The 16223-nt window shown below is 41.1% G+C and overlaps 1 protein-coding gene across 1 annotated transcript; it reads left to right on the top strand.

The window, feature by feature from the left end:
• Window positions 1–7013: 7013 nt before the first annotated feature.
• Window positions 7014–15424, top strand: LOC108432637 (mucin-5B-like). The gene is made up of 5 exons (XM_037543067.1): window positions 7014–7052; window positions 7879–7993; window positions 14806–14859; window positions 14994–15047; window positions 15159–15424. The coding sequence occupies exons 1-5, from the start codon at window positions 7014–7016 to the stop codon at window positions 15422–15424; spliced, it is 528 nt and encodes a 175-aa protein (XP_037398964.1).
• Window positions 15425–16223: the final 799 nt, after the last annotated feature.

Here is a 16223-nt window from a genome sequence, read left to right as displayed (position 1 = left end):
TACCAGCCTTTTGTTGCCCCCATCCCAACTTTGGAACATGTCATTGGCATTAAATTCAAAATGGGCACATAATTTTCAAACAACAATAAACTTTCTCAGTTTTAGCATTTGATTGGTTGTCTTTGCATTATTTTCAATGAAATACAGGGTCTAAATTATTTGCACATCACTGCATTGTTTTTATTTACATTTCGCACAATGTCCCAACTTTTTTAGAAAAGGGGTTGTAAATGAAGAACCCTATTTGGTGCTATATTTAAAAAAGGCCTATATGGTAACAGGCTAAGGTTGTCATTGTAAACTCCAGCTAAGTTTGCACTTATATGGGCTGTAATTGAACAACTGAAATGTTAATCTCAGGATCATACTATGAGGTTAGTGGTCAGATACAAAAATCACCTAAAGTTTAGCTACTGTAGTTACAAATGGTAGATATGTAATAGTTGATACAAGGGTTTATCCTAGTTACTGACAACTGTATATGATCAAAATCATTAATGTATAAAAAATACTTTAATATCAAGATTGTACATAGTAAGTAATGTTTATGTAAACATACTAAATGTTGAAAAACATGAGTATGAAAGGGGAATTAAATAGATTGCTAGTAAATTATATTTTGACTGTTGGACTACTTTTCTTGATTATTATTTCTTCTATTATCTGTATGGCTGTGGACGATACAGCAGGACCTGGAAAAGAAGAAAGTGGGATTTTGGGAATTAAAGGAGACAGCCTGTTCTCAGGCTTGTGAAGAGACTCTCCTGTTGCCATTTGCTCCCCATTATCACCCTACCACCCCGAGAAATTTCCAATAAAATCCATATATAAAGGTTATAGATAATATTTTCCCCTCTCTGTTTATTTTAGAATTAAACAAGCTGTCTTTGTTACCAAATGATTTCTGTTCTGGTTGGCTGTCCAGCATATCGTCTTCTTTAAAAGGAGTCATTTACATGTAAGTGGGTAGAATGGGTGGGGCTAAATAGTCAGATATTTGTAAATATGTTGGTTTTTGTAACATCACAAAAAGTGTATTTAAAAAAGCTGGGTTTTTTTGCTGTTTATTTTCAATACATTGGATGTGCTGGGAATGAATGGTACACGTTGAAACTTCAGAAGTCTTTCATACTACATCTAATTGTTCTATTTAAAACAAATGAAGAAAGTCTATTTGCCATTGCATGGATCCTTTAAGTTTTGCATGTTTTACATTTTGGGTATTGTATATGTGTTTAAAAAGAAGATAAAGTGCTGTGTTCTAGTTTTTCCTTTTTTTTTCAAATTCCAATATTTTTTTCCTCTATAGAGTTTTGATGCAAATTGATTGCAATTTAAACAATTAAAAAGCAGTTAATGTATCAGTAATTAGTTGTGTCTTAAACATTAGTTCATAGTATAATTAATGGAAAAGGTTGTCACTTTACTTAGAGGGACGCAAAAGCATTAATCAAAGTAAGTGGAATTTAAGAAACAATTACTGTAATCATTAATTGCTTCTTCAATTCCTCTTACTTAACCATTGATTACTTCTTAAATTCCTCTTAACTTCAATCAGTGATTGTTTCTTAAATTCCTGTTATTCAATCATTGATTACATCTTCAATCCCTCTTACTTCAATCAATGATTACATCTTCAATTCCTCTTACTTCAAACAATGATTACATCTTAAATCCCTCTTATTCAATCATTGATTACTTCTTCAATTTTATCTTAAATTAAACTTTTTTGGCTGGGGTTCTAGTAGCATGAGCTAAGCTAGCCAGCGTGTGCGTCCAGCGAGTGGGGTGTGTGGAGAGAAGGTGAAGCGGTCAGGTTTGTATGGAATGACCTGCTGCAGTCGGGGGACAGGACTGCTCGGTGTGTTTGAGGGCAAGGAAGTTCACTGGAGAGCCGAGGACAGCATTGGTGACTGACACGGTGCTACGGTGGCTACTGGGATTCCCTGCTTGTACTGAAAACTAACTTATAGCTCAGACTAGCTGCTGTTTTCTTTTGTTTTTGTTCCTTTTATCTATTTTATTGAATTTAAAGATCATGCACTGTGAAGGTGTTTTATTGCTTTTGAAGGTGCTACTGCTCTGTACTCTAGTATTCACTAGATATTTTAACAGCTGATCCTGTTCTTGTTCTTACCCTAGCCTTTAACATATTGATGAACGGTTGTTCAAGTGAATGTGAAGTAGCTTCAGGTGCTGGGCTCTGGTGCCTGTTTTAATGGTGGTGTTGTAGAGTGCCGTATTCACTAAAACTTGCATTTGCATTGAAATGAAGTTTTGAGTGTCAGATTCTAGCATAATTTGTCTTTGGTCACACGTGATTCTTGAATTGAAATTAAAAGTGTTTGTCTCTAGACCTGAATATACTGAGCAAAAATCATTTATAGTATTATATTTTTTGATTAGTTTTGCAGTTTTATTTTATTCATTTTAAATTGTCAGCTGAGCTTGGTGTCAATAAAAATATTGTCTATTTTTCTATACAAAACTGGTGGTGTGTGTGTGCAAATTGTTACCGAGCTCCCCTTTGCTCTAGGAATAAACCAAGGGGTGGTGTAGTTGCGCTTATACCTTAGAGAGCAGACCGCCACAGTTGCTTCTTAAATTCCTCTTATCTAACCATTGATTGCTTGTAACAATGTAACAAGCAGCAGTTAGTACACAGATAATGAGTAAGTTATAAATTACGAAAAACTAACTTATTAATTAAGTGTACTCAATCACTAATTGATAAGTGCTTAATAAGTGCTTACTAAGTAATAGCTAATGCTTAATGAAGAGTTAACCAATAACTAAACTATGGGAAATGAATAGTTGATTATTATATAATCAATGATTAATTATTGACCCTTAGTGTAAAGTGTTAACAGTGAATTTACTTAAAAGACATCAGCAAGAACAGAAGCCTCACCACACAAACTAAACACAAACTTGCTGACACTTTTTGTAAAATAGTCAGGTCCTCACAAAACATGTAAAACATGTCACAAAACATTTGTAATGTTTGATGGAACTTAAACAGATGAGTAAATTCTTCAATTAAACAAACACCAAACTAGTTTCTTTGTCACAAACCCTTTAAAAGGTAGCATTCTATCAAAAGATGAGGCCAAACCTCAGGCCTGTGTATTTAGAGGGATTGGCTGTGGCAGAGAGTCAGCAAACAGTAGCCTTGGAGCACATGACATTAGGTTGAGTCACTGTAGCATTCACTGTGCATAAAAAACTCACTAGGTACGTGTGCCATTGTATAAACAGTGTCTGCATAATAGCAGACTGATCTATTACACGTCTCCCTGCTGAGAAATTTGTCTTCACTGTTTAATCCTGCTTTTTGTATGAATGAGGAAAAAGCAAAAAGCAGAAACAAAACAAAAAAAGTTTCTGAATATTTAAGGTGAAGTTTTCATTTTTTTTTAGGTGGAGGGGGCTTTGCTGTAAACTGCATTAAATCAGTTTTATGTCATACCTGTTATGTAGTCTTCTTTATACCTGCTTGCAATTAATGATACCTGAATACTGAGTTAATTGTGCAATTTGTCGCTTACCCAGGTGTTGAAAGTAGATTTGACTGAGCGCATGTTCTATAAGCTGCCATTGTCTCTAGTTAAATTAAATGTGCTTCAGCAGTACAAAAAAAAATGTAAGCCCCAGAAGTATTTCTCATTCTGCATACTTTGCCTTCATGTCCTAAACACCTCTGATCCTTTGTTAGTCTAAAGAAATGTTAAGTCAGTCAATATAAACTGGTGTGGAAATGTCACTCTGAACGACCGCATTGACAGTAAGTGTATGTACATTGGCAAGGAGACAAACAAAGGAGAGCAAAAAGAACAAACACCAGCTCACCAGAACTAACATAACAGGACTGAGCAAGGAATAAAGAGGAGCTGAGGACTATTAGTGTAGTGCTAACCAGTTCCTCTGAAATCTCCTACCATCCTGTAAACTCCAACTCCCATAATTCATCTGATTCTGGCATCAGAGCCACAAGTGCGACACCAACCAATCACGTTACACAGATCCTTTGACCCCAGAGTTCTGACTGTTTTCATCTGCTCATTTGCACTGTATGTATGTATGTATGTGACTGTTCAATATCAGATTTTCTTTTTTGTGATCTAGAGTAATCTCTAGTTTCCTGCGTACCTGTTTATTGCTCTTACTATTCTGGCCTGGCTTATTGACTACCTCTTTGGTTTGCCCTTTTGTTAATAAAACTCATTTATTTTACCTCCACAAGCATTGAGAGCTTCATGGAATGGGATTCTATGGTAGAACAGCTGCATCTGAGCCTTACATCACAAAGTGCAATGCAAAGCGTCAAATGCAGTAGTATAAAGTGCCGCCACTGAACTCTAGAGCAGTGGAGACGTGTTCTCTGGAGTGATGAATCACGTTTCTCCATCTAGCAATCTGATGGACAAGTCTGGGTTTGGTGGTTGCCAGGAGAACGGTACTTGTCTGACTACATTGTGCCAAATGTAAAGTTTGGTGGAGGGGGGATTATGGTGTAGGGTTGTTTTTCAAGAGTTGGACTCGGCCCCATGCTTCACCAGGCCAAGAAATTTTGGACAATTTCATGCTTCCAACTTTGTGGGAACAGATTGAGGATGGCCCCTTCCTGTTCCAACATGACTATGCACCAGTGCACAAAGAAAGGTCTATAAAGACATGGATGAACAAGTTTGGTGTGGAACTTGACTAGTCTACACAGAGTCCTGACCTCAACTGAATTAGAGTGGAGACTGCGAGCCAGGCCTTCTCATCTAACATCAGCATCTGACCTCACAAATGCGCTTCTGAAATAATGGTCATAAATTCCCAGAAGAGTTGAAGCTGTTATAGCTGCAAAGGCAATTTAATTATTTAATTAATTGCTATAAATTGTAAAAGTTGAATGTTGATTATTATTATTTTTTAGTCTAACTGTGTAATAAAAAATAATGTTGTCCTCCAAAGAGGTGGGGGGGGGGGGTGGTGTTGGGGGAAAAAAAATAAACGAAATGAAAGAAAGCAGAAAACATATTCCTTGAGACATGTTATAGAGACAAAACCATCTCAACCTCCCTTCTGTCTAAAACGGCTGTGATATGATCTTTACAGGGCAGCACTGAGTGTTTGTGTACAGGGTTGGGAGAATTCCTCTGAAAATGTATTCAGGGTAATTTCAACAAGACAGTAATTTAACACAAGGCAAACAAGAAACCTGCACTGATTTTGGAACCAAATGCTAAACAGTGCTGTAAAGTATTTGCTCCTGATTTCTTTTATTTTTGGTAATTTGTCACATTTAAATTGATTGATGATTCAGATCATCAGACTAATTTTATTATAAGACAGAAAACACTTTATGACAATTAAGACAAAAATGATCATGCCATTTATTGAAGATCAAGATTTATTCAAAATCTACTAACTGGTTGTGCTTCCTTTTGACAGGAATAACTGCAAACATTTGTGATAACATCACTGTGGAGGAATTTTGACCAACTCTTTTTTGCAGAATTGTTTAAATTCGGCTACATTAGAGGGTTTTCAAGTGTGCACTGTTCTTTTAAGGTCTTGCCACAGCATCTCAATGGGATTTAAGTCAGAACTTTGACTCTGTCACTCCAAAACCATAATTTTGTTTCTTTTCAGCCATTCAGAGATGATCTTACGTGCTTTGGGTCATTGTCCTGCTACATAACTGAACTTCTGCTTTAGATTAAGAATTGATGGACAGACATTCTCCTTCAGGATTTTCTGATAGAGAGCAGAATTCTTGGTTTCTTCAGTTATGACGTAGTCATCCAGATCCTGAAAAAGCAAAGCAGCCTAAGATCATCACACTACTACATGTCTGACTGTTGGTATAATGTTTTAATGGAGCAATGTGATGTTAGCTTTACGCCAGACATAATGTCTGCCAAAAGTTCCCAAGAATATCATCCCAGAAGTCTCTGGGGTCATCTACAAGTTTTGGTAAATGGGAGACAAGCCTTCATTTTCTTTTTGGTCAGCAGTGGCTTGTGATTTGCAAGTCTCCCATGGGTGCCATTTTTTCATAGTGTCCTTATTGTGGAATCATGTACATTGACCTTAACTGAAGCAAGAAGGGTCTACAATGATTTAGTAGAAAATTTAGCACTGTAGATGACCCAATTGTCTGGACTTTGTTATTCAGTAAGTTTGTAGCATAGGTGTCGTATGGGGGGCTGAATTTAACCCATCGTGTTTGTTTATTTGAGCTCAACACATTTACATTTACAGCATTTAGCAGATGCTCTTATCCAGAGCAACTTACAAGAAGTGCTTTGTCTATCTAGAGACAGTATCTTTGCTAGTTACCAATAGCTTAGAGAAAAAGACAGTCCTGAGCTCAGATACTGCTTGAAACAAAAAGTCACTGTAGATACCGAGAGAAAAAGGAACAGGGTTGAACACAGAACTCTGTGCCATTCAGTGCAATGCAATACAATAAAATACAATAAAATAAACTACAATACACAGTGCAATACAATAAAATATAATATAAGTGCAGCTTATAATTCAGTGCTCATTTAAGTGCTGTATAAAGAGATGAGTCTTCAGTCTGCGTTTGAAGACAGCAAGAGGCTCTGCTGTACAGACAGGCAGTGGGAGTTCATTCCACCACTTGGGTGCCAGTACAGAGAACATGCTCGACGCTTGTCTTCCACGTGCCGTGAAGGATGGCGGGTCAAGCCGAGCTGTACTCGAAGCTCGAAGGGCTCGTGGTACAGTTACAGATTTCTCCATTGCCATCAAGTAGGTAGGGGCTGGTCCATTTTTGGCTTTGTAGGCAAGCATTAGGGTTTTAAATCTGATGCGTGCAGCTACAGGAAGCCAGTGAAGGGAACGTGGGAGTGGGGTGACATGGCTGAACTTGAAGATGAAGATTGGGCAGATTGAAGATGAGCCATGCTGTTGCATTCTGGGTGAGTTGCAGAGGCTTGATGGCCTGCATGGGAAGACCAGCCAAGAGCGAGTTGCAGTAGTCAAGCCTTGAGATGACAGGAGACTGCGCTAGCACCTGGGCGGCCTCTCAGGTGAGGAAGGGTCGAATCCTATGGATGTTGTATAGGAGAAACCTGCATGACCGAGTCAGGCTCGCAATGTGAGTTGAGAATAATAACTGGCCATCCAGATTCACACCAAGGGCAGTTTCTGTAGAGTGCGCTGGTTTGAAGCCAGACTGGTTGGGGTCCTGGAGCTGGTTCTGTGTGAGAAAGTTGATTATAGACTGCACGTTCAAGAATTTTTGAAAGGAAAGAAAGAAGTAATACCGGTCTGTGATTGTTGACATCAGAGCTGTCAAGCATGGGTTTCTTCAAGATGGGAAGTACTCTTGCAGTCTTGAAAGTTGACGGAACTTCGCCTGATGCTAAGGACTTGTTGATGAGAAAAGTGTTGAAGGGAGATTGACTGAAACAATGCAGATGGGATGGGATCCACTGGGCAGGTGGTTGGGTTACTGGATTTGATCTGTTGAAGGACAGCATCAGTGTAAAGAGAAGAAAAACAGTTTAAGGGATTGCGAATGAGATGAGGCAGTCTAGTGGAAGGCGTGGGGACAGAGGGAAAAGACTGGCGGATTCGATCAACCTTCTCCTCAAAGAAGGTGACAAAATCGTCAGGGGTGAGAGAACAGGGTGAATGGGGAGGAGGAGGATTGAGAAGAGAGAAGAAAATGTTGAATAGCTTGCATGGATCAGATGCTGATGCTTCCAGTTTCCCTCTGTAGAAAGATGACTTTGCAGTAGTAACTTTGAAGAACTTGGAAAGGAGAGATTGGTATGAGTGAAGATCCGAGTCGAGCTGGGATTTCCTCCACCTTCTCTCAGCCTTCCTTAGATCTTGTCGGTTGCTGCACAGGACACCCGTCAGCCAGGGGCAGATGAGGAAGATCTTGTTGGCCTGGAGAAGAGAGGACACAGAAAGTTAATTGCAGATGAGAGTGAAGAGAGGAAAGCATCCATAGCCATGTTCAGTGAGAGAGAGGAACCTGAAACTAGTAATTACAATTACGCACTAGGTACTACAAGACAGCCTTGTAACTAAAAGTCTAAGCTAGAGAAAATGTCAACTCAAAGCCTACCTTTACCAGCAGAAAGACAGTATTCAATCAGAAGACAAGCACACTGATTCTTGCAGGGAACACCTCCTCAATTTATCAGCCTTGTGACTGATAGTCCGGCCCCTACAGTTCACACCTTTGGCTAACCCGAAACCACACCTGCAACTAGTAATTACAGTTAAGCACTAGGTACTACAAGACAGCCTTGAAACTAAGAGTCTAAGCTAGAGAAAATCTCAGCTCAGAGCCTACCTTTACCAGCAGAAAGACAGTTTTCAATCAGAAGACAAGCACACAAGACACAACATAACTATTTCTTCTCGAAAAGTCACCAAGCATTAGTTTGTGGCAGCTAAATGTGACAGTCAGTTGAATGTTGGTATGCTGGAGTGTTGCCTGCTATCTTCAAAATGATCCCTTTCTAAATGCGTCATGAAGGTATTTGCTATTTTGCTTGGCAGGCAGCAACCAAGTTAGTAGCATGTATGCCAGCAGCCACAGCGTTTTTGTTTGCATTTTCACACTCATGTTTGCACATGGAAAATTACACTTCTATTTACATTTCTGTACAATCTAGTGTGAGCCAAAACAGTACATCAAGTTAGTAATTGCATCAGAATGTAAACTAGATTGTAATTTTTATGCTTTTGATTATATATATATATATATATATATATATATATATATATATATACTGCTCAAAAAAATAAAGGGAACACTCAAATAAAACATCCTAGATCTGGATGAATGAAATATTCTCATTGAATACTTTGTTCTGTACAAAGTTGAATGTGCTGACAACAAAATCACACAAAAATCATCAATGGAAATCAAATGTATTAACCAATGGAGGCCTGGATTTGGAGTCACACACAAAATTAAAGTGGAAAAACACACGACAGGCTGATCCAACTTTGATGTCATGTCCTTAAAACAAATCAAAATGAGGCTCAGTGTTGTGTGTGGCCTCCATGTGAAAGTATGACCTCCCTACAACGTCAGGGCATGCTCCTGATGAGGTGGCGGATGGTCTCCTGAGGCATCTCCTCCCAGACCTGGACTAAAGCATCCGCCAACTCCTGGACAGTCTGTGGTGCAACGTGGCGTTGGTGGATGGAGCGAGACATGATGTCCCAGATGTGCTCAATCGGATTCAGGTCTGGGGAATGGGTGATGCTGTGTAGCATGCCTCATGAGAGGTCTCGTTACTGCTCCTTTAAAGTTACATAAGGCTAAAGAAGGCGTCCAGGCCCAGAGTGGCAATGATAGAGGCGACTTTTGGCGATTTTGAAGCTGTTATTCTATGGTAAGATTGTTACATAATGTTGCTTTAATGTAGAACCTTAAGCCAGTTGAAAAGCCAGCTTAGCTTCAGCTAGTGGTCTAGGGTACCAAAGGTTAGGCTTTAGTTACTTGGCCAATTATCACAGCAAAAAAAGGGCTTACACTAAATAAATGAAATCATCAAACTTGCTCCACTGACTGAATCAACCTTTACTGATCTTTCAGCTACAGTGCACCTGCAAGCTGGACTTTATTACAGGACACTCTAATGGTCACTCATTTTAAACCTTCAATCACTGAACACCTTCACTCATCTACAACTCCTTTATTTGATCTTAGTCTTATTTTATTTTGGTATGCTTCATTGTTATTTATTCATTCATCCATTCATTCATTTCAATATTATAAGCTTTTTTTTTTTAGCATTTTTTTTTATCTCACCTACACTTAATGAGGTAATCCTAAAAGAGGTTTACAATTTATTTTGTCTTATTTACTGTTTTGATATGTTCCTATGCTTTACATTTTTCTTTTAATGTTTATAACTTTTTTAAACATTTAATCCTCTCTGTCACCCTCAGTGTATTAAGTTATAAATAACCTAGTAATACGTTTAATATTTATAACTTAATACACTGAGGGTGACAGAGAGGATTAAATGTTTAAAAAAAAAAAAAAATTATAAATAACCAAGTTTAATATCCTCTCCATGGATCACCAACGTATCGTTGTGGAGAGGTTTGTGTGCTTGAAGGACCCTAGGAGCTATGTTGTCTGGAGTAAAAGCTCCTGGTAGGGTCTCCCATGGCAAACTGGTCCTAGGTGACAGGCCAGACAAAGTGGGATCCATAACCACCCCTATGAGGACAACAAAGCAGGACTTGTGTACCCTACCCGGATCAGGGTTACCGGGGCCCCACCCTGGAGCCAGGCCTGGGGAAGGGGCTCGCCAGCGAGCATCTGGTGGCCGGGCATTCACTCATGGTGCCCGGCCGGGCCCAGCCCGAAGGAGCTACATGAGTCCCCCCTCCCATCGACCCACCACCGATGGGAGGGGCAGTAGTAGGGGTGCGGTGCATTGTGGATCGGGCAGTGTCCGAAGGCGTGGGCCTTGGCGTTCTGATCCTCGGTTGCTGAAACTGGCTTTTGGAACTTGGAACGTTACCTCACTGGCTGGGAAGGAGCCTGAGTTGGTGCGCGAGGTCGAGAGATACCGGCTAGATATAGTCGGGCTCATCTCAACACACAGCTTGGGCTCTGGGTCCAATCTCCTTGAGAGGGGCTGGACTTTTTTCTTTTCTGGAGTTGCCCATGGTGAGAGGCGGCGGGCAGGTGTGGGCTTTCTCATAGCCCCTCGACTCGGCTCCTGTATGTTGGGGTTTTCCCCGGTGGACGAGAGGGTAGCTTCCCTACGCCTTCGGGTTGGGGAACGGGTCCTGACGGTTGTCTGTGCTTATGCACCGAACAGCAGTTCAGAATACCCAGCCTTCATAGAGTCCTTGGAAGGGGTGCTTGAAAGTGCTCCTCCTGGAGACTCGATTGTCCTACTGGGGGACTTCAACGCTCACGTGGGCAACGACAGTAAGACCTGGAGGGGTGTGATTGGGAGGAATGGCCTCTCTGATCTGAACCCGAGTGGTGTTCAGTTTTTGGACTTCTGTGCAAACCACAGTTTGTCCATAACGAACACCATGTTTGAACACAAGGATGTCCATAAGTGCACATGGCACCAGGACACCCTAGGCCGCAGTTCAATGATTGACTTTGTAGTCGTGTCATCGGACTTGCGGCCATGTGTACTGGACACTCGGGTAAAGAGAGGAGCTGAGCTGTCAACTGATCACCACCTGGTGGTGAGTTGGATCAGGTGGTGGGGGATGATGCCAGTCAGACCAGGCAAACCCAAACGTATAGTGAGGGTTTGCTGGGAACGTCTGGCAGAAGAACCTGTCAGATTGATCTTCAACTCACACCTCCGTCAGAACTTTGACCAGATATCGGGGGAGGTGGGGGACATTGACTCAGAATGGGCCATGTTCCGCTCCTCCATTGTTGAAGTGGCTGACTGTAGCTGTGGTCGCAAGGTAGTTGGTGCCTGTCGGGGCGGTAATCCTCGAACCCGGTGGTGGACACCCCAGGTGAGAGATGCCGTCAAGCTGAAGAAGGAGTCCTACCGGACATGGTTGCCCTGTAGGACACCAGAGGCAGCTGGCAGGTATCGACAGGCCAAGCGATCTGCGGCTTCAGTCGTTGCCAAGGCAAAAACCCGGGTGTGGGAAGAGTTCGGTGAGGCCTTGGAAAGTGACTTTAAGTCGGCTCTGAAAAGATTCTGGCAAACCGTCAGGCGACTCAGAAGGGGAAAGCAGTGTGCCACTAGCACTGTATATAGTGGAGATGGTGTGCTGCTGACTTCGACTGAAGACGTCATTGGGCGGTGGAAGGAATACTTTGAGGACCTTCTCAATCCCACCAACACATTCTCCAGTGAGGAGTCTGTGGACACGAGAATAGGCTTGTCCATTACTGAGGCCGAAGTCGCTAAGGTAGTTAAAAAGCTCCTTGGCGGCAGGGCTGCAGGGGTGGATGAGATCCGTCCCGAGTTCCTCAAGGCTCTGGATGTTGTGGGGCTGTCTTTGCTGACACGCCTTTTCAACATTGCGTGGACATCGGGGGTGGTGCCACTGGATTGGCAGACTGGGGTGGTGGTGCCTCTTTTTAAAAAGGGGGACCGGAGGATGTGTTCCAACTACAGGGGAATCACACTCCTCAGCCTCCCTGGTAAAGTCTATGCAAGGGTGCTGGAGAAGAGAGTCCGGCTTATAGTCGAACCTCGGATTCAGGAGGAGCAGTGCGGGTTCCGCCCTGGTCATGGAACACTGGACCAACTCATTACCCACTCCAGGATTCTGGAGGGTTCATGGGAGTTTGCCCAACCAGTCCACATGTGCTTTGTGGTTTTGGAGAAGGCATTCGACTGTGCTCCCCGGGGTATTCTGTGGGAGGTGCTTCGGGAGTACAGGGTACATGGCTCTTTGCTACGAGCCATTCAGGCCCTGTACAATCAAAGCAGGAGTTTGGTTCGCATGGCCGGCAGTAAGTCAGACTTTTTCCCAGTGAGAGTTGGACCCCGTCAGGGCTGCCCTTTGTCACCGATTCTATTCATAATTTTTATGGATAGAATTTCTAGGCGCAGTCAGGGGATGGAGGGTGTCCGGTTTGGTGACCTCAGGGTCACATTGCTGCTGTTTGCAGATGATGTGGTCCTATTGGGGACATCAGGCCGTGAACTTCAGCTTTCACTGGATCAGTTTGCAGCCGAGTGTGAAGCGGCCGGGATGAGGATCAGTACCTCCAAATCCGAGGCCATGGTTCTCACGCAGGAAAGGGTGGAGAGCCCTCTCTGGGTCGGGGATGAGCTCTTGCCTCAAGTGGAGGAGTTTAAGTATCTCGGGGTCTTGTTCACGAGTGATGGTACAAGGGAGCAGGAGATTGACAGGCGGTTGGTGCTGGGTCAGCAGTGATGCGGGCTCTTTACCAGTCTGTTGTGGTAAAGAAAGAGCTGAGCCATAAGGCAAGGCTCTCGATTTACTGGTCGATCTACGTTCCCACCCTCACCTATGGTCATGAGCTTTGGGTAATGACCGAAAGAACGAGATTGCGAATACAAGCGGCCGAAATGAGTTTGCTCCGCAGGGTGGCTGGACTCTCCCTTAGAGATAGGGTGAGAAGTTCGGTCATCCGGGAGGGACCTGGAGTAGAGCCGCTGCTTCTTCATGTCGAGAGGAGCTAGTTGAGGTGGTTCGGGCATCTTGTTAGGATGCCTCCTGGACGCCTCCCTTGGGAGGTGTCACAGGCAAGTTCACCGGGGAGGAGACCCCGGGGAAGACCCAGGACACGCTGACGTGACTATATCGCCCAGCTGGCCTGGGAGCGCCTCGGAATCCCTCCCAGGGAGCTAGTGGAAGTGGCTGGGGAAAGGGAGGTCTGGGCTTCATTGCTCAGGATGCTGCCCCCGTGACCCGAACCCCGGAGAAGCGGAAGATGATGGATGGATGGATGGATGGATGGATGGATGGATGGATGGATAAGTTTAATATATTTAATACGTTTAAATAAACATCTATTGATTGATTGAAAATATAAAGTGGTTGATTAACCTGGAAATAAGCCACATGTATGAAATCCAAATAAACTGCCCTCACAGAAGATACATTTCTATGAGAGCTTCCCAAGCAGTGATGACAAAAATAATCTTTCACATAGTCACAAACAATTAAAAGATATGTAGCCCATTTGAAGTGGTAACTGGATGCACTGGTCAACCAGCTAAGACTAAAAAAAAAAAGACTAAAAACTAAGACTAAAAAAAAGACTAAAATAAAAGGATCATCATTTCCGAGTTTATAGAGATACAAGCTCAGCTAAGTACATTAACTGCACAAAAGGGAGCAGTAGGAGGCCTGTAGATCCCTGCTAACAAGAATTTCTTTTACACACATTTCACATAAAATGAAACACATATCAAGATAAAAAAATTAGAAACTCAATTCTACAAAGTAGTCTTTGTGTACATCCTCTTCAGTTTGTTACATCTAGATTTTAAATGTTTTTAAATGATCACCAAACATGATGCTCAGATATGTAGTGTTTTTATGTATTCTTTGTCATAAAAAGTATTTGTAAAATGGATTATATAGCCGTACTTGCCTTGGATAGCTTTATTTTTTATATTGAAACTGGTGACTTGGTGGATCAACACACCCCGTGTCTGTGATGGTCTCAAACACCAGGAAGATCATGAATGAATGGAACTTTTGTCACACACTGAGGAGTAAACTGAACTATGTTTAATCTTAAACACAAATGTCTGTATGTTCAATATTTATTTGAGTCAGAAATGACAAAGATCAGGTAACAATGTGCATCATAAGTCAATAAGTCATAAGTCATGAGTTCTGCCCTAAGATCATTATCATGGTTCACCTCAATCATATAAGCTCCATGTGTCTGGAGAAAGAAAGCACAGAGAGAGGGAACAGCAGCCTCTCACATACAGCCTGGCACCCATGGTTACCTTAACCATGCTACGAGTGTGGGTTCTGAGCGTGGCTGCATTACTAAATGGACTCTCAGCACAAGAAACAGGTTAGAAGGTTGTGATAGAACTGTTGATTATAATGTGCATTGCAACTGTAAAATATCAAAGAACTTTTCAGAACTTTTAGAATTATTCAATTATTTAACATGGAATAATACAAACCATGTCGCTGATTTGTTGGTCATAGTGGTTTTATCTCAATTTAGGCTCATCAGAATAGGTGATTCCTAATTCTGAGAGATGGTTTTTGTTGATATACTCTTTTCTTTTCTTTGGAAAAGCAATGTTGAGCCACATTTTAAATTAAGTTAATTATTGTTATTATTCTTATTATTTTGACCAGATTATGACTTTCTTCTGGACGCAACTGCAACAGAGATGATAACACCAACAACAGGTATGTATTCCAGTGTATGTGTTATTAATTACCTGAACTAATCAAATAATGCTTTTAACAAAGATAAGATCACATTAAGGAAAGTGCAAATTATTATTTTATCAGTGTGCCGTTTCATTTTGTCTCCCACCAAGTGTCTATTCTGCCGACAACAGGAATCATCGCCGATAGCTATGAGAGTCTTTACGGTAAACATATTCCTACAATATTATTCCAAGTCATATGAATTCATATTAATCTCCATTACATTATTGATTGTTGATGGCAGCATTTAAGAGAATGTGTTACTGTTTCATCAGGAATCAACGTGAATCACAACATGCAGGTGTGCAGCACATGGGGAAACTTCCACTTCAGCACATTTGATGGACAGTTCTTCCAGCTGCCCTATACCTGCAACTACATACTGACCACCCTGTGTGACAGCACCAAGACTGACTTTAATGTCCAAATGAGGAGGCAGTATATCAACAATCTCCCCACCATCCGCTCCTTCACCATAAAGATAGACGGGGTTGTAGTCAAGCTTCTTGATGGCAACATTACAATGAATGACCAGGCATGAGTGCCAGAATTTCATTATGTATGACACTCATTTTTCAACAAAAAAGCTGTATTCATCATTTTATTGTGAAATCAACTCATCTTAAGTCATTTTTGTAATAAAACAATAAATTACTTTTAAAATGACAACTTTTGAAATATTTTGTGTATATACACTGCAAAACATGGTGAATAAGTTCACTGATACTGTTTTTTGGTTTAGTTTAGTTTAGCTTTTACTTTTTACATTTTTCAAGAAAAAGTAATAGTTATGTATCTGGTAAAATCCATCTCCATTTTTGCCGTTTTTAGATTTTTGACATAATCTTGCATTTAAATTCTGTGTAAACTTCATGATAAATGGACGAATGACAAATAGCCCAAAATTACTTATAAAAAAGTCTAGTTCCATTGACTTACATTAAAAGTAAAGTATATTTTTCCTTCTCCTGTCAAGTTGTCATCCTTTTGAGCTCCAGATGACTCTGCTACTGTTGCTGTATTATTGCCAAGTTGCTATTTTGTCATTATTTACAGTTAATGTTACAGCAAATTACTATGAAATTAATGCAACTAGTAACAAGATATTTGTGACATGATGCTCATTTAAAGGTTGCATTGATTTGTATTCATTTCATCACAAAAACCTCAATCATATTTCATGCTGCCATAATGTCATTGTTACTTAAATTAAAGCTTCTTGTCATTTGAGAATGTGGTGTTTCTAATATTTTCCTGTTTTCTTTTTAGAGTGACCATCCCAAGTTATCAGTATGGAGTTCGGATTGAAAAAATAACAAGTTACGTTAAGATCAGCTCCA

This window comes from Pygocentrus nattereri, chromosome 11 (assembly GCF_015220715.1).
Source record: "Pygocentrus nattereri isolate fPygNat1 chromosome 11, fPygNat1.pri, whole genome shotgun sequence".
Classification (NCBI taxonomy): domain Eukaryota; kingdom Metazoa; phylum Chordata; class Actinopteri; order Characiformes; family Serrasalmidae; genus Pygocentrus; species Pygocentrus nattereri.
Note: the sequence above shows the minus strand (reverse complement) of the source record. Positions and strands in the feature narration are given on the sequence as shown.